Source organism: Coregonus clupeaformis, unplaced genomic scaffold (assembly GCF_020615455.1).
Source record: "Coregonus clupeaformis isolate EN_2021a unplaced genomic scaffold, ASM2061545v1 scaf3186, whole genome shotgun sequence".
NCBI lineage: Eukaryota > Metazoa > Chordata > Actinopteri > Salmoniformes > Salmonidae > Coregonus > Coregonus clupeaformis.
The window spans coordinates 29,381-52,162 of NW_025536640.1; the positions used below are offsets into that span (position 1 = coordinate 29,381).

At 45.2% G+C, this 22,782-nt stretch overlaps 1 protein-coding gene and 1 long non-coding RNA gene across 2 annotated transcripts; both read left to right on the forward strand.

Moving 5' to 3' along the window:
- Nucleotides 1-11: 11 nt before the first annotated feature.
- Nucleotides 12-22,700, forward strand: LOC123489683 (E3 ubiquitin-protein ligase TRIM39-like). The gene is made up of 3 exons (XM_045220128.1): nt 12-353; nt 785-1,309; nt 22,579-22,700. Exons 1-3 carry the CDS (start codon nt 26-28, stop codon nt 22,596-22,598), a joined length of 873 nt encoding a protein of 290 aa, XP_045076063.1. The 5' UTR covers nt 12-25; the 3' UTR covers nt 22,599-22,700.
- On the forward strand, nt 7,370-15,271 carry LOC123489684. Its single transcript, XR_006660599.1, has 3 exons — nt 7,370-7,468; nt 14,684-14,739; nt 15,055-15,271. It is a non-coding gene; the product is annotated as an uncharacterized LOC123489684 (long non-coding RNA).
- Nucleotides 22,701-22,782: the final 82 nt, after the last annotated feature.

The window sequence follows — 22,782 nt, forward strand, 5'->3', positions numbered from 1 at the left end:
GGAGAGGGAGAACGTCTCTAAAAAGATGGAAGTTAAACAGAAGGAAGAAGATTCTGAGGGAATTTCTGATCTGAAGACCATTTCTGAGCTGAAGAAGGAGATCTCTGAACTGAAGAACATCTCTAAGTTAAACTCAAAGTTGGAGCAGGAGATCTCTAAGCTCAAACATGATGTGCTTGAGCTCAGTAAGGAGAATGCTGCGCTTAAACAAGAGGCAACATTTGAGAAAGAACTGTTTGACATGAGAACTGCTGATCTGAATAAGACCATAGCTACTCTCAGCTCAGACCTACAGCAACAGAGAGAGGCTGAGTATGTGAGAAGAAACCTGAAGAATATGACCATGGACTATGGTTAGTGTGACAATAATGACTGCTTAAAGTGACAGTTTAGATTTTTTAAGGTAGTAGTAGAATAGTAGATAGTATTGTTTACAGGTTCTTATCAATTATACTGCAACACTCAGTTATGACTGGTTTCATAAAGATGTCATTATGTTTACCCCCTTCAAATGTTACCTTTCATATTTTAGATATTGAAACAATCTGAAAATGTTCTGGTCAGTGTGTGTTACACTTCAGTTAGACTCAACAGTCCTGTATGTTAACTCCATGTAGAGTGCTACATTAATACACTATTACATTATTTTAGATGTCATACCATTCACAAAAATATCCAATGTCAGAGAATAATGTGTTATGCAGTAAAATGCAGTTCCCCAGATTTATGTTATATATCCACTGACATGTTCTAATTCTAATAAAGTGTATGTTTCTCTCCACAGTGGATGTGACTCTAGATCCTGATACAGCACATCCCAAACTCATCCTGTCTGCAGACAGGAAACAAGTTAAATGTGGAGACATAAAACAGGATCTCCTTGACAACCCAGAAAAGTTTGATACTGTTCCTTGTGTCCTGGGAAAGGAAGGCTTCTCCTCAGGGAGATTCTACTATGAGGTTCGGGTGAAGGGGAAGACTGGGTGGATTTTAGGAGTGGTCAGAGAGTCCATCAACAGGAAGGGGGAGATTACAGTGAGCCCTGAGAATGGAAACTGGACTGTGTTGCTGAGGAATGGAGAGTACAGGGCTGCTGCTAACCCTGTTGTCCTCCTCTCCCTGAGAGAGAAGCCCCAGAAGGTGGGGGTGTTTGTGGATTATGAGGAGGGTCAGGTTTCCTTCTATAATGTGGAGGCCAAGTCTCATATCCACTCATACACTGGCTACACCTTCACTGAGAAACTCTATCCATTCTTCAGCCCTGGTAATAACTACACTGGTAAAAACTCAGCCCCACTGGTCATCACTCCTGTAGATATCACTGACTGACTGTTTTATATCAAACATTGAAGTAACGTTTACTTTTTAAATATAATTTATCTTATTTTTTGTACTTTTTACCCCTTTTTTCTCCCCAATTTCGTGATATCCAATTGGTAGTTACAGTCTTGTCCCATCACTGCAACTCCCATACGGACTCGGGAGAGGCGAAGGTCGAGAGCCATGCGTCCTCCGAAACACGACCCTGCCAAGCCGCACTGCTTCTTGACACGCTGCTCGCTTAACCCGGAAGCCAACCGCACCAATGTGTCGGAGGAAACACTGTACAATTGGCGACCGAAGTCAGCGTGCATGCGCTCGGCCCACCACAAGGAGTCTCTAGAGCGCAATGGGACAAGGACATCCCAGCCGGCCAAACCCTCCCCTAACCCAGACGACGCTGGTCCAATTGTGCGCCACCTCAAGGGTCTCCCGGTCATGGCCGGCTGCAACACAGCCTGGGATCGAACCTGGGTCTGTAGTGAAGCCTTAGACCGCTGCGCCACTCGGGAGGCCTGATATAATGTTAATATAACTGCTATTGTAATAGCGACCACATAATGTAATAATTAATTATAATGTAATACATATTACATAAATCAGCAGATAATGTATTAATATTTTACATTTATGATGCAATAACCTTTCCTGATAACGTAATCATTCAATTGCAGTTATTAATGCATTAACAAATATCATAAATAAGTATTGTAATCAGTTCAGCACCAAGTTATTTTGTGGATAAGGCTAAAAAAATAAAGTGTTAACATACTAAACCACAGTTTGTCGGTGCTGGTCGTTTTCTTCATAATGTAATCCAAGAAGACCTACCTGTCCATCTAGCTCTGTGGACCATATCACCTTAGTGGATCGAGATCCATCTAGCTCTGTGGACCATATCACATTAGTGGCCAAGATCCAAATTCTTCTTCCTGAATAACATGACATTGGGAAGAATAAAAACAGTCCAATAAATGCAACAGGAACAGTAGGTCTGTATGCATTGTTATATTTTCAGTAAGCCCCTGAAATTAGATTATTACATGACTTACTATAACAATTAATTACTGTCCTGCATGATTATGTTTCTTACTATATTTTTGTTGAATACTTTTTTTTGCTGTTGAAATGCAAGGAGAGGTTGCAAGAAATCCTTTCATTGTACTTCATTCTTGTGTATTTTATTCCTATTGTGTTACTATTTGTATAATATTATTGTTTATCTGCATCGTTGGGAAGGGCACATAAACAAGCTTTTTATTAAATGTTGTTGATAAAAAACAACTGTGCTTTATAAAGAGTGACATAATGCATGATTGCTAAGTGTGTTCAGAGGTGCTGAGGGACCCGGTCTCCATTCCCTGTGGACACAGTTACTGCAGGCAGTGCATCAGCACATACTGGGCCCAGCCCGGCCCTGCAGGAGACTATGTGTGTCCCCAGTGCAGTAAGAGATCCAGAGCCCGGCCTGTGCTCATCACTAACACAGCCTTGGCCAGGGTCCTCCAGGGGCTCCAGCAGGCAGGCTTCAGTCCTGCCCTCCCTGCTCTGAGCTACGCTGGGCCTGGGGACGTGGCCTGTGATATCTGCTCTGGACAGAAGCTCAGAGCGGTCAAGTCCTGTCTGACCTGCACTGTCTCCTACTGTGAGAGCCACGTCAGGCAGCACTACACCATCCCAACACTACAGAGACACACCCTGGCTGAGGTCACTGGAGACGGGGGACACAAAGACCACCATGGCAACGCTGGACAGACAGAGAGCATCAAAGAGGTGCTGTCATTAACAATGCACTATTTGATATGACTACAAACACTTGATTTATTTTGATTACAATGACAGTATAGCTGAACTGTGTATTTCATGTTTTCTCTTCAGGAGGGGGCTATGGAGAGTGAGCATGGTACTGAGGAAGAGAACTCTGAGCTGAAGAACATCCAGTTAAAGGAGGGGAACTCCAAACTCAAACATGACATCAAATATGAGCTGGGTAATATCAATGTTGCACTGAAACAATAGGCAGCATTTACCTGCCTCTTGATATGATACACTATATATACTAAAGTATGTGGACACCCCTTCAAATTAGCGGATTCGGCTATTTCAGCCACACCCGTTGCTGACAGGTATATAAAATCGAGCACACCGCCATGCAATCTCCATAGACAAACATTGGCAGTAGAATGACCTTACTGAAGAGCTCAGTGACTTTCAACGTGGCACGGCTATAGGATGTCACCTTTCAACAAGTCAGTTGGTCAAATTTCTGTCTGCTAGAGCTTCCCTGGTCAACTGTAAGTGAACATCTAGGAGCAACAACAGCTCAGCAGCGAAGTGGTAGGCCACACAAGCTCACAGAATGGGACCGCCGAGGGCTGGAGCGCGTAAGAATCATCTGTCATCGGTTGCAACACTCACTACCGAGTTCCAAACTGCCTCTGGAAGCAACATCAGCACAAGAACTCTTTGTCAGGAGCTTCATGAAATTGGTTTCCATGGCCGAGCAGCCGCACACAAGCATAAGATCCCCATGCGCAATGCCAAGCGTCGGATGGAGTGGAGTAAAGCGCGCCGCCATTGGACACTGGAGCAGTGAAAATGCGTTCTCTGGGGTGATGAATCACACTTCACCATAGCCCAGTCCGATGGATGAATCTGGGTTTGGCGGATGCCAGGAGAACGCTACCTGCCCGAATGCATAGTGCCAACTGTAAAGTTAGGTGGAGGAGGAATAATGGTCTGGGGCTGTTTTTCATGGTTCGGGCTAGGCCCCCTTGTTCCAATGAAGGGAAATCTTAATGCTACAGCAGACAATGATGATTCTGTGCTTCCAACTTCATCCCAACTTTGGCCCTTTCCTGTTTCAGCATGACAGTGCCCCCGTGCACAAAGCGAGGTCTATACAGAAATGGTTTGTTGAGATCGGTGTGGAAGAACTTGACTGGCCTGCACAGAGCACTGACCTCAACCCCATCGAACACCTTTGGGATGAATTGGAACGCCGACTGTGAGCCAGGCCTAATCGCCCAACATTAGTGCCTGACCTGGTGTCACTATTCTCTCATGTCTAACTGTTCTCTCCCTCTTTATATTTAACTATAAAGTAATATGCAGTTCCCAACATTGATGTTATATCCTCTGATATTTTCAAATTCTAATGAATTGTATGTTTCTCTCCACAGTGGATGTGACTCTAGATCCTGATACAGCACATCCCCAACTCATCCTGTCTGAAGACAGGAAACAAGTGAGATGTGTTTCATAATTGTCCTTCAATTCGCAAGAGGCTGAATGTATCTCAGAGCCAGAGGACAACTCGCACTAATTACAATACACACACACACACACACACTCGCCAACCTGACCGTGGTGAGTGTTGTAATTAGTGAGATTTGTCCTCTGGCTCTGAGATACATCCGACAGGGGTTGCTCTCTGAGAGATACCAGGGCTGGGGAGACAGACAGGGGTTTCTCTCTGAGAGATACCAGGGCTGGGGAGACAGACAGGGGTTGCTCTCTGAGAGATACCAGGGCTGGGGAGACAGACAGGGGTTGCTCTCTGAGAGATACCAGGGCTGGGGAGACAGACAGGGGTTGCTCTCTGAGAGATACCAGGGCTGGGGAGACAGACAGGGGTTGCTCTCTGAGAGATACCAGGGCTGGGGAGACAGACAGGGGTTGCTCTCTGAGAGATACCAGGGCTGGGGAGACAGACAGGGGCTACTCAGATGGATGGTGTGTTTTCTGGCCTGCAAATTGATTTTGACGAACAAATCAGTAAAAAAAACAAAGCTATGCAGTCCACCTGCTGAATTTCGAAATCCCAAGAATCTGAAAATGTTTGCCCACTCCTGGTCTAAAGTAGAAAACTCACCAGACAGGTTGTCTGTCTGTACAGTAAGGGGCCATTTGATCGCCGTTCTCTTTCTGTTGGCGCAGTGTGATATAGGGACTACCCTGCCGGTGGGCGACTGACGGACATCATTTTCGACAGTTTTTAAATGTAGAATCGGTCTGCACTGGGTTTGCTAATTATGTCCGGCACACTGTGCAGAGGTGTTAAGTACTCTCAGCAAGCAATCATACCCGTCTGTCTGTGGCTTAACATATACTCTGTTCCTATGGTCACTGTGGACTATGAGAGATGACATGCTATTTTAATCTCCACCCTTTGTAATATAATAACAAGTTTTGTTCATCTCTAAATGCCTTAAAGAAAATAGCTGTCATCATAATGTAATAACATTCTAAGCAGGAGGACATTCACTGTAGATATCACACAGCAAGACTCACCATCACATCTCACTACATGTTTTGTTTTCTGCCTTTTTTTCTGTGTGCTCATCTCATTTCTCTCTCTCTCTCTCTCTCTCTCTCTCTCTCTCTCTCTCTCTCTCTCTCTCTCTCTCTCTCTCTCTCTCTCTCTCTCTCTCTCTCTCTTTCACTCTGTCCTTTTCTCTTTCTACCCCCCCCTAGCTCTCTCTCTCTCTTTTTCTACCCCCTCTATCTATTTCTTCCCCCTCTCTCTCTCCCTCTGCCTGAAGGAGATCTCCTGCATCAGAGTACACTAGGACACACTCCGAGGCCCAGTTCCAAACCAACACTTCACTTCTACCATTATGTCCTTGTTTACTTCCATCTGCAGATCTGAGAGGGCTAGATGGGTATAAACAATATGGTGGAAAGTCAACACACCCCAACAGAGCTGAATGGAGCGTGGAGACTATAGTAGCTATCCACTCAGAACCAAAAGGAGAAGTGAAGGTGCAGCTTCCCTGGCCTATGGCCACAACCAATAGGTCCTGACCTTTATGGCACAGGAGATAGTGTGCTTAACAGCAGAGTCACTGGTTCAAGCCCAGCTGTGACATTGTTCTCTTCAGCGCTACAATTGGTATCGAGGACCTAATGATAGGTAGTGTGAGATTGATTTGGGATCAGACCGAGAAAGTGCATCCAACCAATCCACTCCTGTGTGTGTGTGTGTGTGTGTGTGTGTGTGTGTGTGTGTGTGTGTGTGTGTGTGTGTGTGTGTGTGTGTGTGTGTGTGTGTGTGTGTGTGTGTGTGTGTGTGTGTGTGTGTGTGTGTGTGTGTGTGTGTGTGTGTGTGTGTGTGTGTGTGTGTGTGTGTGTGTGTGTGTGTGTGTGTGTGTGTGTGTGTTTAACTATACTTGTGGGGACTAATTCTAACCCAACTGGGGACATTTTGTTGGTCCCCACAAGGTGAAATGCTATTTCTAGGGGGTTTAGGGTTAAGGTTAGAATTAGTGTTAGGGTTAGGGTTAGAATTAGGTTTAGGGTTAGAATTAGGAGCTAGGGTTAGTTTTAGGGTTAGGGTTAGGAGCTAAGGGTTAAGGTTAAGGTTCGTTTTTGGGGTTAAGGTTGGGGTTAAGGTTAGGGTTAGGTTTAGGGTAAGGATACAGGTTAGGTTAGGGTTAGGTTTAGGGTTAGGGGATAGGGAAAATTTGATTTTGAATGGGACTGAATTGTATGTCCCCACAAGGTTAGCTGTGCAAGACTGTGTGTGTGTTTGTGTGTGTGAGAAAAGTCTTACTGAGTTAAAGTGCTCAACACTGTATATTAATGCCACCTGCTGGTGAGTAGAAGACAGCAGTATTTATCAGTCCAGTCAACCGTGTGGACTGAAGCTTTGTGGGGCTGTGCTAAATTTGTAAAATATAATACGAGAATAATATTTAAATACGTCAATATTAAGTCCTTTATAATAAGCAAACGGATTGTCAATGCTTAATTTCAATGTTTTCTTCAAAACCATCTCCAATCACAAACTTTAAAATATGGTTCAGTTTCCAGCCACTAGATGGTGCCATTGTACTACAACAGTTCTACCCAGCAGTAGAGCAGTATTCAGAATTGGACCTGTCATTTTACATTTTAGTCATTTAGCAGACGCTCTTATCCAGAGCGATTTACAATTAGTGAGTGCATACATTTTTCATACTGGCCCCCCGTAGGAATCGAACCTACAACCCTGGCGTTGCAAGCGCCATGCTCTACCAACTGAGCTACAGGAGGTCCTGTCATGATAGGTATTTTACTGTCAAACTGAAAGTAAAAGTAAAGTTAAAGACGCAATTTTAGAGGACGCGCAGTTCGATACTCCTGTTCCAATTGTTTGCAGAGATTGGTAAATAAGATGCAATAATCTCATTTTATGTTTTATTTAATGTTTAAAAGTGTTATAGAAACAATTTGAATTATTATTTTCTTTCATGAAACACATTGCCGTAACCACCATGTGTTAAAACGTAAGAGTGTAGGCCTAGGTTATGCAACCTGCTACGTATTTGATTGTTCTGATAAAGTTCTGGTAGAAAAATACTACTGAAATGATAATTTATGTATCCGATATGTGTAAAGTGGCTATGAATGACAGTCATATTAGAGTACATTTTGGGCTGCATTCTGTAGTTTTCAGGTGAGGAAGAGTTTCTGTAAACTCACTAGGGCCTTCATGTTATGGGGAAACACATTTTTCTAATGGCGCTGCCACTTACAATAGATCTAAATAACCAGGTTTCTATCCAACCATTTCATGCTGATGAATTACCTGACGCATGAAAAAAGTCACGACTGGGCTGATAGAAACATATAGAAACAATGCCGGTACAATTTAATAAATTCAGACAGACAATTTGTTCGTTTGACATGTTGGGACCTTTTTGTGTGGGTAAAATGTATGATGCGAGAAATGGCGGTGGAAACGCCTTTATGCGCAAATATTGGAACTCAATTTCAAAGATTTTACTGAGTTACAGATAGAGATGTGGCAGTCACGAAATTTCGTGAGCAGGTGATTGTCAAGCAAGTAATTGTCGGTTTCACCGTAATTGACCGTTAATTAACATAAACACACAGGTCCAATTCCGAGGTGTATATTGAAGATATTGGAAGAGCTGTCCACATTTACTTTTCATCAGCCAACAAGATGAGTAGGCTTAACAAACAGCAAAAGAACTAGCCTATGTCAATCTACTATCCCCCATAGTACAAAAGTCGACCTATTATATTCTGTGCAAGAAATACATATTCTAAACATAGTCTGGGACAGTTGTGGGATGCGATAGATCCCAAATTAATACAACCACTAACATCAACAAAAACGTTTTTTATGCAAATGTGGCTGACGCAACAGATCAGAACTTTTAGCTTAAAATGTTGATAAACTATTAGGCTATTTCTTCACATTATAAGCGCAGCAATGCGCACATGGTAGTAGGCTATAACCACAAATGTTCCATTAGTGGAAAACACCATTATCAAAAGTGACCATAAATGCAATTATGCATGTAATGCTTTTATCATAAAGGTGCATTTTTATGGTGAAAATTATCTTCCCCAAACATGAAACTCAGGTGCTGCTTATAAACTCAGCAAAAAAAGAAACGTCCTCTTACTGTCAACTGCGTTTATTTTCAGCAAACTTAACATGTGTAAATATTTGTATGAACATAACAAGATTCAACAACTGAGACATAAACTGAACAAGTTCCACAGACATGTGACTAACAGAAATTGAATAATGTGTCCCTGAACAAAGGGGGGGTCAAAATCAAAAGTAACAGTCAGTATCAGGTGTGGCCACCAGCTGCATTAAGTGCTGCAGTGCATCTCCTCCTCATGGACTGCACCAGATTTGCCAGTTCTTGCTGTGAGATGTTACCCCACTCTTCCACCAAGGCACCTGCAAGTTCCCGGACATTTCTGGGTGGTATGGCCCTAGCCCTCACCCTCCGATCCAACAGGTCCCAGACGTGCTCAATGGGATTGAGATCCAGGCTCTTCGCTGGCCATGGAAGAACACTGACATTCCTGTCTTGCAGGAAATCACGCACAGAACGAGCAGTATGGCTGGGGGCATTGTCATGCTGGAGGGTCATGTCAGGATGAGCCTGCAGGAAGGGTACCACATGAGGGAGGAGGATGTCTTCCCTGTAACGCACAGCATTGAGATTGCCTGCAATGACAACAAGCTCAGTCCGATGATGCTGTGACACACCGCCCCAGACCGTGACGGACCCTCCACCTCCAAATCGATCCCGCTCCAGAGTACAGGCCTCGGTGTAACGCTCATTCCTTCAACGATAAACGCGAATCCGACCATCACCCCTGGGTGAGAGAAAACCGTGACTCGTCAGTGAAGAGCACTTTTTGCCAGTCCTGTCTGGTCCAGCGATGGTGGGTTTATGCCCATAGGCGACGTTGTTTCCGGTGATGTCTGGTGAGGACCTGCCTTACAACAGGCCTACAAGCCCTCAGTCCAGCCTCTCTCAGCCTATTGCGGACAGTCTGAGCACTGATGGAGGTATTGTGCGTTTCTGGTGTAACTTGGGCAGTTGTTGTTGCCATCCTGTACCTGTCCCGCAGGTGTGATGTTCGGATGTACCGATCCTGTGCAGGTGTTGTTACACGTGGTCTGCCACTGCGAGGACGATCAGCTGTCCGTCCTGTCTCCCTGTAGCGCTGTCTTAGGCGTCTCACAGTACGGACATTGCAATTTATTGCCCTGGCCACATCTGCAGTCCTCATGCCTCCTTGCAGCATGCCTAAGGCAAGTTCACGCAGATGAGCAGGGACCCTGGGCATCTTTCTTTTGGTGTTTTACAGAGTCAGTAGAAAGGCCTCTTTAGTGACCTAAGTTTTCATAACTGTGACCTTAATTGCCTACCGTCTGTAAGCTGTTAGTGTCTTAACGACCGTTCCACAGGTGCATGTTCATTAATTGTTTATGGTTAATTGAACAAGCATGGGAAACAGTGTTTAAACCCTTTACAATGAAGATCTGTGAAGTTATTTTGATTTTTACGAATTATCTTTGAAAGACAGGGTCCTGAAAAAGGGACGTTTCTTTTTTTGCTGAGTTTATATGCCAGTTATGCTCTACACCCCTTGTAAAGCAGATGAATGTGCTTAATTTTAAGAAATTATTAGGCCACTTTTGTTGTGATACAAACCTTAATAAAACATATAGGCCTATGGGCTAGGCTACATGAGGTGTGCGACTATGGTTCGAAAAAGTTGCAAAAAAAAGGGGTTGTTTTTTATGCTGGGCATCATTCACAAGTGATAATATATAATTCACAAGTGATAGGCTAATATTGTCACCCATCAGACTATTCTTGATTTATCTTGTCTTTACATATACTAAATTATATGTGTGACATTTGTTTTGATTTAGAATGGACCATTATCATGCACCCATATCGAAACAGGGGCAGCGGGGGAAAATACATGTCATCTATGTACTTAAATAGGCAATGGAGGACGCAACAGGCTATACTCCTGTTGTAAATATAAGCAATGTGCTTAATATTAGGAACGTTTAGGATCCTCCTCTTTTATTAGCGGCCATCACTCTGTTTTCTCCTGCTGTTGCGTAGCCTACAGAAATGTTGTGCAACATGAGCTCATGGGCTCTCATGAAGTGTTTTGAATAGATTTTCAAAAACATTTGCATTGATGTCAGAGTGAATAGAGGGACAATAGAGTGCTTGAGTACCAGGTAGGTAGCAGGTTTGGTAGGCCACTAATGACCATCAGCAGCATCAGAGCTTGGAGAAGCCTAATTACCGTGACTAAACGGTCATACGGAATATGACTACCTTCATGCCTCGTGACCGCCGGTGTGGCGGTAATACGGTCACAGCAACAGCCCTAGTTACAGATCATATAAGGAAATTAGTCCATTGAAATTCATTAGGCCCTAATCTATGGATTTCACATGACTGGGCAGGGGCATAGGCCCATCCACTTGGCAGCCAGGCCCACCCACTGAGGAGCCAGGCCCAGCCAATCAGAATGAGTTTTTCCCCACAAAAAGGCTTTATTACAGACAGAAATACTCATTTTTACATTTTAGTCATTTAGCAGACGCTCTTATCCAGAGCGACTTACAGTTAGTGAGTGCATACATAATATATATATATATATATATATATATATATATATATATATATTTTTTTTCATACTCCTCAGTGTTGTGTGACAAAACTGCACATTTTAAAGTGGCCTTTTATTGTCCCCAGCACAAGGAGCACCTGTGTAATGATCATGCTGTTTAATCAGCTTCTTGATATGCCACACCTGTCAGGTGGATGGATTATCTTGGCAAATGAGAAATGCTCACTAACAAGGCTGTAAACAAATTTGGGCACAACATTTGAGAGAAATAAGCTTTGTGTGCGTATGGAACATTTCTGGGATTTATTATTTCAGCTCATGTTGCGTTTATAATAATAACATAATGTTGGTAGCCTACCCGCACTGTAGGTCTCTTTCTGCAGCAGTTTTCTAGAGCGCATGTTCCAAGACCAGAGTGGGCACATTTGCCATATCTCCTAAGACCCGAAAAAAATGTGGGTGGTATTTTGTATAACATTTTTACATAACATACTGTACCAGTCAAAAGTTTGGACACACCTACTCATTCAAGGGTTTTTCTTTATTTTTACTATTTCCTACATTGTAGAATAATAGTGAAGACATCAAAACTATGAAATAACACAATGGAATCATGTAGTAACCAAAAAAGTGTTAAACAAATCAAAATATATTTTATATTTGAGATTTTTCAAAAAAGCCACCCTTTGCCTTGATAACAGCTTTGCACATTCTTGGTTTCTCTCAACCAGCTTCACCTGGAATGCTTTTCCAACAGTCTCTATAAAGAGTTCCCACATATGCTTAACATTTGTTGGCTGCATTTCCTTCACACTGCCATCCGACTCATCCCAAACCATCTCAATTGGGTTGAGGTCGGGGGATTGTGGAGGCCAGGTCATCTGATGCAGCACTCCATCACTCTCCTTCTTGGTAAATAGCCCTTACACATCCTGGAGTGTGTTGGGTCATTGTCCTGTTGAAAAACAAATGATAGTCCCACTAAGCCCAAACCAGATGGGAGGCGTATCGCTGCAGAATGCTGTGGTAGCCATGCTGGTTAAGTGTGCCTTGAATTCTGAAAAAAATCACAGACAGTGTCACCAGCAAAGTACCCCCCACACCATAACACCTCCTCCTCCATGCTTTAGGGTGGGAACTATACATGCGGAGATCATCCGTTCACCCACACCACATCTCACAAAGACATGGCGGTTGGAACCAAAAATCTCCAATTTGGACTCCAGACCAAAGGACACATTTCCACTGGTCTAATGTTCATTGCTCGTGTTTCTTGGCCCAAGCAAGTCTTGTCTTCTTATTGGTGACCTTTAGTAGTGGTTTCTTTGCAGCAATTCGACCATGAAGGCCTGATTCACTCCGTCTCCTCTGAACAGTTGATGTTGAGATGTGTCTGTTACTTGAACTCTGTGAAGCATTTATTTGGGCTGCAATCTGAGGTGCAGTTAACTCTAATGAATTTATCGTCTGCAGCAGAGGTAACTCTGGGTCTTTCTTTCCTGTGGCGGTCCTCATGAGTGCCAGTTTCATCATAGCGCTTGATGGTTTTTGCGACTGCACTTGAAGAAACTTTCAAAGTTCTTGACATTTTCCGGATTGACTGACCTTCATGTCTTAAAGTAATGATGGACTGTCGTTTCTCTTAGCTTATTTGAGCTGTTCTTGACATAATATGGCCTTGGTCTTTTACCAAATTGGGCTATCTTCTGTATACCCCCCTACCTTGTCACAACACAACTGATTGGCTCAAACGCATGAAGAAGGAAATAAATTCTACAAATTAACTTTTAACTTTAAGGCACACATGTTAATTGAAATATATTCCAGGTGACTACCTCATGAAGCTGGTTGAGAGAATGCCAAGAGTGTGCAAAGCTGTCATCTAGGCAAAGGGTGACTACTTTGAAGAATCTCAAATATAAAATATATTTTGATTTGTTTAACACTTCTTTGGTTACTACATGATTCCATATGTGTTATTTCATAGTTTTGATGTCTTCACTATTATTCTACAATGTAGAAAATAGTACAAATAAAGAAAAACCCTTGAATGAGTAGGTGTGTCCAAACTTTTGACTGGTACTGCAAGTAATCAGACCCTATAATCAGCATTTTGTTGAAGCACTTTTGGCAGCGATTACAGCCTCTAGTCTTCTTGGGTATGACACTACAAGCTTGGCACACCTGTATTTGGGGAGTTTCTCCCATTCTTCTCTGCAAATCCTCTCATCCTCTGTTTGGTTGGATGGGGAGCGTTGCTGCACAGCTATTTTCAGTTCTCTCCAGAGATGTTAGATCAGGTTCAAGGGCATTCAGAGACTTGTCCTGAAGCCACTCCTGCGTTGTCTTGGCTGTGTGCTTAGGGTCGTTGTCCTGTTGGAAGGTGAACCTTTGCCCCAGTTTGAGGTCCTGAGTGCTCTGGAGCAGGTTTTCATCATGGATCTCTCTGTTCTCTTTGCTATGTTCATCTTTCCCTCGACCCTAACTAGTCTCCCTGTCCCTGCCGCTGAAAAACATCCCCACAGCATGATGCTGCAACCACTATGCTTCACCGTAGGGATGGTGCCAGATTTCCTCCAGACGTGACGCTTGGCATTCAGGCCAAAGAGTTCAATCTTGGTTTCATCAGACCAGAGAATCTTGTTTCTCATAGTCTGAGAGTCCTTTATGTGCCTTTTTGGCAAACTCCAAGCGGGCTGTCATGTGCCTTTTACTGATGAGTGGCTTCCGGTCTGGCCACTCTATCACAAAGGCCTGATTGGTGGAGTCCTGCAGAGATGGTGGTCCTAGGAAGAGTCTTGGTGGTTCCAAACTTCTTCCATTTAATAATGCTGAAAGCCACTGTTCTTGGGGACCTTCAATGCTGCAGAAATTGTTTGGTACCCTTACCTAGATCTGTGCCTCGTCTCTGAGCTCTAAGGACAATTCCTTCGACCACATGGCTTGGTTTTGCGCTGACATGCACTGTCAACTGTGGGACCTTATATAGACAGGTGTGTGCCTTTCCAAATAATGTCCAATCAATTGAATTTACCACAGGTGGACTCCAATCAAGTTGTAGAAACATCTCAAGGATGATCAGATGGAAACAGGATGCACCTGAGCTCAATTTCAAGACTCATAGCAAAGTTTATTTTTATTTTTAATACATTTGCAAACATTTCTAAAAACCTGTTTTCGCTTTGTCATTATGGGCTATTGTGTGTAGATTGATGAGGAGGGAAAAAACGATTTAATCAATTTTAGAATAAGGCTGTAACGTAACAAAATGTGGAAAAAGTAAAGGGGTCTGAATACTTTCCGAATGCACTGTATCTTTATAAGTAAAGGAATATAAAACAATGATATTATTGAAAGTATTTTTTTTTTACTTTAGCTTTGAGCAGCCAGCCAGCTTCTACATACAGCCTCTGCCTGTTTGATAATGGGTTCTCTTTTGCAGAGAGGTTGAAAACATGAACACTCAATATCCCTACAACAGATGATTTATGTGATCAGGTAAGAAGGCAGGGTCCCTTTTTAAACTAACTACAACTTACAGTATAAAGACTTTATCTAACATACATAAAGTATTTAAGCACTACATAGATGATTCACAAGTAATCGATGAGCTTATGTCATACTCTATAAAGGGTGACATAACAGCTCACTATAGGGTCCATTACCAAACGTGGCATAACATAAAAACAACTGTACTTTATAAAGGGTGACATAATGCATGATTACTAAGATGCAATGCTGTGTGAAACTACTTCTAGATATAGACTTATATTCTACTCTATATATAGCCATAAATGTTTGTTTACTGGCTAGGTTTTCTGAGTGAGATCTGTCTGAGCAGTCCAGATTCTGAAGAGACATTAGACTGTATGGAGCCTGAGGGAGACCCTGAAGTCATGAGCAGGAGGTGAGTCAGAGAGAGAGGCTGTCTGAGGGATAAACACTAACCAAGGTTCAGTTTCACTCTGATAAATACTCTACAGGACAAACTACATACAAATCATATATACAAACCACCTTTCTGTCTAAGATATTGACTTTATGAGAAGAACATATGAATGCCTATTTTATTTATGTGTCAAACAGGAGAGAGTGGAGTCTCCTGCTCCCAGCCCTGTCTGTCTATGAAGAGTGACAGGTCAAAGGGGCCAAGACATCAATTTCAGTGGAGGAGCCTGTCCCCTGATCCAAGGTGAGAGGGTTGATACATTTGATTGATTTGATTTATTGATAAAGGCCTGTCCAGAGAGATTGCAGCTAGATATACAGGATCTCACAAAAGTATGTACACCCCTCACATTTTTGTAAATATTTCAGTATATATTTTCATGTGACAACACTGAAGAAATGACACTTTGCTACAATGTAAAGTAGTGAGTGTACAGCTTGTATAACAGTGTAAATTTGCTGTCCCCTCAAAATAACACAACACACAGCCATTAATGTCTAAACCGCTGGCAACAAAAGTGAGTACACCCCCTAAGTGAAAATGTCAAAATTGGGCCCAAAGTGTCAATATTTTGTGTGGCCCCCATCATTTTCCAGCACTGCCTTAACCCTCTTGGGCATGGAGTTCACCAGAGCTTCACAGGTTGCCACTGGAGTCCTCTTCCACTCCTCCATGATGACATCACAGAGCTGGTGGATGTTAGAGACCTTGCACTCCTCCACCTTCCGTTTGAGGATGCCCCACAGATGCTCAATAGGGTTTAGGTCTGGAGACATGCTTGGCCAGTCCATCACCTTTACCTCAGCTTCTTTAGCAAGACAGTGGTCGTCTTGGAGGTGTGTTTGGGGTCGTTATCATGTTGGAATACTGCCCTGCAGCTCAGTCTCCGAAGGGAGAGGATCATGCTCTGCTTCAGTATGTCACAGTACATGTTGGCATTCATGGTTCCCTCAATGAACTGTAGCTCCCCAGTGCCGGCAGCACTCATGCAACCCCAGACCATGACACTCCCACCACCATGCTTGACTGTAGGCAAGACACACTTGTCTTTGTACTCCTCACCTGGTCACCGCCACACACGCTTGACACCATCTGAACCAAATAAGTTTATCTTGGTCTCATCAGACCACAGGACATGGTTCCAGTAATCCATGTCCTTAGTCTGCTTGTCTTCAGCAAACTGTTTGCGGGCTTTCTTGTGCATCATCTTTAGAAGAGGCTTCCTTCTGGGACGACAGCCATGCAGACTAATTTGATGCAGTGTGCGGCGTATGGTCTGAGCACTGACAGGCTGACCCCCCACCCCTTCAACCTCTGCAGCAATGCTGGCAGCACTCATACGTCTATTTCCCAAAGACAACCTCTGGATATGACGCTGAGCACGTGCACTCAACTTCTTTGGTCGACCATGGCGAGGCCTGTTCTGAGTGGAACCTGTCCTGTTAAACCGCTGTATGGTCTTGGCCACCGTATTGCAGCTCAGTTTCAGGGTCTTGGCAATCTTCTTATAGCCCATCTTTATGTAGAGCAACAATTCTTTTTTTCAGATCCTCAGAGTTCTTTGCCATGAGGTGCCATGTTGAACTTCCAGTGACCAGTATGAGGGAGTGTGAGAGCGATGACACCAAATTTAACACACCTGCTCCCCATTCACACCTGAGACCTTGTAACACTAACAAGTCACATGACACCGGGGAGGGCAAATGGCTAATTGAGGCCAATTTGGACATTTTCACTTAGGGGTGTACTTACTTTTGTTGCCAGCGGTTTAGACATTAATGGCTGTGTGTTGTGTTATTTTGATGGGACAGCAACTTTACACTGTTATATAAGCTGTACACTCACTACTTTACATTGTAGCAAAGTGTCATTTCTTCAGTGTTGTCACATGAAAAGATATACTGAAATATTTACAAAAATGTGAGGGGTGTACTCACTTTTGTGAGATACTGTATATTTCTGTATGAATTGCAGGACTAATCAGGAGAGAGTGGAGTTTGATCTAAGGTATATCGGCTGCTTTAGAAGACTGCAGACTGGTAGAGTTTAGGAGGAAGGCCATGTACTAACCCCACCCCCTCTCTTTCTCAGTGCCAGTCTGCTGACTGAGGATCTGTTCAAATGCTCTGTGTGTTCAGAGGTGCTGAGGGACCCAATCTCCATTCCTTGTGGACACAGTTACTGCAGGCAGTGCATCAGCACATACTGGGTCCAGCCCGGCCCTCCAGGAGACTATGTGTGTCTCCAGTGCTGTAAGAGATCCAGAGTCCGGCCTGTGCTCATCACTAACACAGCCTTGGCCAGGGTCCTCCAGGGGCTCCAGCAGGCAGGCTTCAGTCCTGCCCTCCCTGCTCTGAGCTACGCTGGGCCTGGGGACGTGGCCTGTGATATCTGCTCTGGACAGAAGCTCAGAGCGGTCAAAGTCCTGTCTGACCTGCACTGTCTCCTACTGTGAGAGCCACGTCAGGCAGCACTACACCGGTCCCAGCACTGCAGAGACACACCCTGGCTGAGGTCACTGGAGACGGGGGACACAAAGACCACCATGGCAACGCTGGACAGACAGAGAGCATCAAAGAGGTGCTGTCATTAACAATACACTATTTGAATGACTACAAACACTTAACTACAAGCACTTATAACACTATTATAATGAGATGAACTGACCTGTGAACGTATTATATTACCTGAACTGTGTGTTTCATGTTTTCTCTTAATTAGGAGACTGAGACTGTGACACTCTGGCTCTAGGACTTTTGTATGTGAGCTAGAGTGTATGTTGTTTTGTTGGGGATTTGGGTGTTTTTCTATGTTGGTAGTTCTGTCGGGTGTATTTCTATGTTTGCAGGTCTGTGGGTTGTTTTTCTAGGTGTTGTATGTTGTAGTCAATGACTCCCCAATCGGAGGTAACGAGTGTCAGCTGTCGGCTCGTTATCTCTGATTGGGAGCCATATTTAAACTGTCAGTTTTCACCTTTGTTTTGTGGGTTATTGTTCCAAGTTCAGTGTATTGTTACGTTAGGACTTCACTATCGTCTTTTGTTGTTTTTACGTGGTTGCTTTATAAATAAAGTCATCATGTTCACTCCACGCGCTGCGTATTGGTCCGCTCCTTCCGACGATCGCGACAGAATAACCCACCCTAAAGGAACCAAGCAGCGCGTCCAGGAACAAAGGGTCTGGACATGGAAGGAACTGGTGGAAGGTAAAGGGTCCTGGACTTGGGAGGAGATCCTAGATGGTATGGATCAGCCGACCATGGAACGAGACGGTGGAGAGGCGACGCGAGAGGAGCAACGGCATCAGCAGGGCCATCATCGTCGGAAGGACGAGAGGCAACCCCAAGAAATTTTTGGGGGCACATGGCTTGGGGCGACGGAGCAGCAGGAGGCTGCCACAAGGCAGAGTCAGAGGGCTGCCAGGTTAAGGGGGCTGACGGAGGCAGAGAAGGGACGGATTCAGTGGGCTACCAGGTCAAGGGGGGCAACTGGGTAAAGCAGGGAAGGAAAGTGTTGAGGCACGGCGTGAGGTACTGGGGTGTGTAACCAGTTCGGTCCGGCCCGTTCCTAGTCCCGGGTGGTGCAGCCAGTAGTGTGTGTTCCCCTGACGGTACGGCCTGTTCCGGTCCCTCGCACTAAGGGATACGGTGCGCGCCGCCAGCCCAGCCCGGCCTGTTCCTACCTCGCACCAGGGATACGGGTGCGCCGCCAACCGGCCCGGCCTGTTCCGCCACTGCACCAGGGATACGGTGCGCGTCGCCAGCCCAGCCCGGCCTGTTCCTACTCCTCGCACCAGGGATACGGTGCGCCCGGCACAACCCGGCCCGGCCTGTTCCGGCCACTGCACCAGGGATACGGTGCGCGCACGCCAGCCCAGCCCGGCCTGTTCCTACTCCACGCACCAGGGATACGGTGCGCCGCCAGCCCGGCCCGGCCTGTTCGGCCACTCGCACCAGGGATACGGTGCGCGTCGCCAGCCCCGCCCGGCCTGTTCCTGCTCTCCGCACTAGGCGTTATGGGAGTCCCCAGGGTCCAGCATGCCCTGTTCCGGCTCCCCGCACTAGGCGTTATGGGAGTCCCCAGGGTCCAGCATGCCCTGTTCCGGCTCCCCGCACTAGGCGTTATGGGGAGTCCCCAGGGTCCAGCATGCCCTGTTCCGGCTCCCCGCACTAGGCGTTATGGGAGTCCCCAGGGTCCAGCATGCCCTGTTCCGGCTCCCCGCACTAGGGCGTTATGGGAGTCCCCAGGGTCCAGCATGCCCTGTTCCGGCTCCCCGCACTAGGCGTCATGTGCGTTCCCAGGGTCCAGCAAGCCCTGTTGCTTCTCTCCGCACTAGCCCTGAGATGCGTGTCCTCAGCCCGGTACCTCCTGTTCCGGCACCACGCACCAGGCCTACGATGCGCCTCAGACGGCCAGAGTCTGCCGTCTGCCCGAACGGGGCCTGAACTGTCCGTCTGCCCAACGCCGCCTGAACTGTCCGTCTGCCCAACGCCGTCTGAACTGCCCGTCTGCCCAACGGGGCCTGAACTGTCCGTCTGCCCAACGCCGTCTGAACTGCCCGTCTGCCCAACGCCGTCAGAGCCTTCCGCCAGACAGGATCAGCCAGAGCCTTCTGCCAGACAGGATCAGCCAGAGCCTTCCGCCAGACAGGATCAGCCAGAGCCTTCCGCCAGACAGGATCAGCCAGAGCCTTCTGCCAGACAGGATCAGCCAGAGCCTTCTGCCAGACAGGATCAGCCAGAGCCTTCTGCCAGACAGGATCAGCCAGAGCCCTTCTGCCAGACAGGATCAGCCAGAGCCTTCTGCCAGACAGGATCAGCCAGAGCCTTCTGCCAGACAGGATCAGCCAGAGCCTTCTGCCAGACAGGATCAGCCAGAGCCTTCCGCCAGCCAGGATCCGCCAGAGCCGTCCAGCCAGGATCCGCCTGAGCCAGCCAGCCAGGATCTGCCCCTCAGTCCGGTGCTGCCCTTTAGTCAGGTGCTGCCCTTAGCCCGGTGCTGCCCCTTGGTCCGGTGCTGCCCCTTAGTCCGGTGCTGCCACTTAGTCCGGTGGCCCCTTAGTCAGGTGCTGTCCCTTAGTCCGGTACTGCCTACTAAGCAGTTTGTGACTGTGGTGGGGTGGGGATCACGACCCGGGGCCAGAGCCACCACCGTGGACAGACGCCCACCCAGACCCTCCCCTAGAGCGTATGCTGGTGCGCCCGGAGTGCGCACCTTTAGGGGGGGGTACTGTGACACTCTGGCTCTAGGACTTTTGTATGTGAGCTAGAGTGTATGTTGTTTTGTTGGGGATTTGGGTGTTTTTCTATGTTGGTAGTTCTGTCGGGTGTATTTCTATGTTTGCAGGTCTGTGGGTTGTTTTTCTAGGTGTTGTATGTTGTAGTCAATGACTCCCAATCGGAGGTAACGAGTGTCAGCTGTCGGCTCGTTATCTCTGATTGGGAGCCATATTTAAACTGTCAGTTTTCACCTTTGTTTTGTGGGTTATTGTTCCAAGTTCAGTGTATTGTTACGTTAGGACTTCACTATCGTCTTTTGTTGTTTTTACGTGGTTGCTTTATAAATAAAGTCATCATGTTCACTCCACGCGCTGCGTATTGGTCCGCTCCTTCCGACGATCGTGACAGAGACTGAGGAGGAGGAGAGGGAGAACGTCTCTAAAAAGAGGAAGATAATAGAAGTTCAAGAGGAGGAAGAAGATTCTTATCGGAAGATTTCTGATCTGAAGAATACAATCAGTGAGCTGAAGAAGGAGAACTCTGAGCTGAAGAACTTGGAGCAGGAGAACTGTAAACTCAAACATGATTTTCGTGAGCTCAGTATAAAAAATGCAGCGCTAAAACAAGAGGCATCATTTGAGAAAGAACTGATGGACATCAGAACTGCTGCTCAGAAGAAGACCATAGCTACTCTCAGCTTAGACCCACAGCAACAGAGAGAGGCTGAGTATGTGAGAAGAAACCTGAAGAATATGACCATGGACTATGGTTAGTGTGACAATAATGACTACTTAAAGTGACAGTTTAGATTTTTTAAGGTAGTAGTAGAATAGTAGATAGTATTGTTAACAGGTTCTTATCAATTATACTGCAACACTCATGGAGGTGTTATGACTGGTTTCATAAAGATGTTATAAATACCTTAAGTATACCCCCTTCAAGTAAAGTGTTACCTTTCATATTTTAGAACTTGAAACAATCAGAAAATGTTCTGGTCAGTGTATGTTACACTTCAGTTAGACTCAACAGTCCTGTGTGTTACTCTTCAGTTAGACTCAACAGTCCTGCGTGTTACTCTTCAGATAGACTCAACAGTCCTGTGTGTTACTCTTCAGTTAGACTCAACAGTCCTGTGTGTTACTCTTCAGTTAGACTCAACAGTCCTGTATGTTACTCTTCAGTTAGACTCAACAGTCCTGTGTGTTACTCTTCAGTTAGACTCAACAGTCCTGTATGTTACTCTTCAGTTAGACTCAACAGTCCTGTATGTTACTCTTCAGTTAGACTCAACATTCCTGTGTGTTACTCTTCAGTTAGACTCAACAGTCCTATATGTTACTCTTCAGTTAGACTCAACAGTCCTGTATGTTACTCTTCAGTTAGACTCAACAGTCCTGTATGTTACTCTTCAGTTAGACTCAACAGTCCTGTGTGTTACTCTTCAGTTAGACTCAACCGTCCTCTATGTTAACTCCATGTAGAGTGCTACATGTATAGACTATTACATTATTTTAGATGTCATACCATTCACAAAAATATCCAATGTCAGAGAATAATGTGTTATGCAGTAAAATGCAGTTCCCCAGATTTATGTTATATATCCACTGAAATGTTCTAATTCTAATAAAGTGTATGTTTCTCTCCACAGTGGATGTGACTCTAGATCCTGATAGCACATCCCCAACTCATCCTGTCTGAAGACGGGAAACAAGTTATATTTGGAGACGAATGGCAGCATCTCCTGACAACCCAGAGAGGTTTGATATCTCTGTCTGTGTTGGGAAAGGAGGGGCTTCTCCTCAGGGAGATTCTACTATGAGGGTGCAGGTGAAGGAGAAGACTGGCTGGTCTTTAGGAGTGGCCACAAAGTCCGTCAACATGAAGGGGACGATTTACCTGAACCCTGAGGATGGATACTGGACTGTGATGCTGAGGAATGGAGAGTACTGGGCTGGTGCTGTCCCCACTGTCCCCCTCTTCCTTAGAGAGAGCCCCAGAAGGTGGGGTGTTTGTGGATTATGAGAAGGGTCAGGTCTCTTTCTGACAATGTGGAGGCCAAGTCTCATATCCACTACATACACTGGCTACACCTTCACTGAGAAACTCTATCCATTCTTCAGCCTCTGGTAATAATTTCACTGGTAAAAACTCAGCCCCACTGGTCATCACTCCTGTAGATGTCACTGACTGACTGTTTTATATCAAACATTGAAATACTGTTAACATAACTGATAATGTAGTAGCCACCAGATAATGTAATAATTCATTATAATGTAATACATATTACATAAATCAACAGATAATGTATTAACATTTTACATTTTATAATGCAATATATTTTCCAGATAATTGAATCATTCAATTGCAGTTATTAA

What these genes read in the sequence shown, in the direction of transcription:
- LOC123489683 (XM_045220128.1), top strand. Translation starts at nt 26, where the DNA reads ATGGAAGTTAAACAGAAGGAAGAAGATTCTGAGGGAATTTCTGATCTG. An exon ending in GAATATGACCATGGACTATG is followed by an intron (nt 354 to 784) that starts GTTAGTGTGACA and finishes TTCTCTCCACAG; the next exon opens with TGGATGTGACTCTAGATCCT. An exon ending in AGCCCCACTGGTCATCACTC is followed by an intron (nt 1,310 to 22,578) that starts CTGTAGATATCA and finishes TGGTCATCACTC; the next exon opens with CTGTAGATGTCACTGACTGA.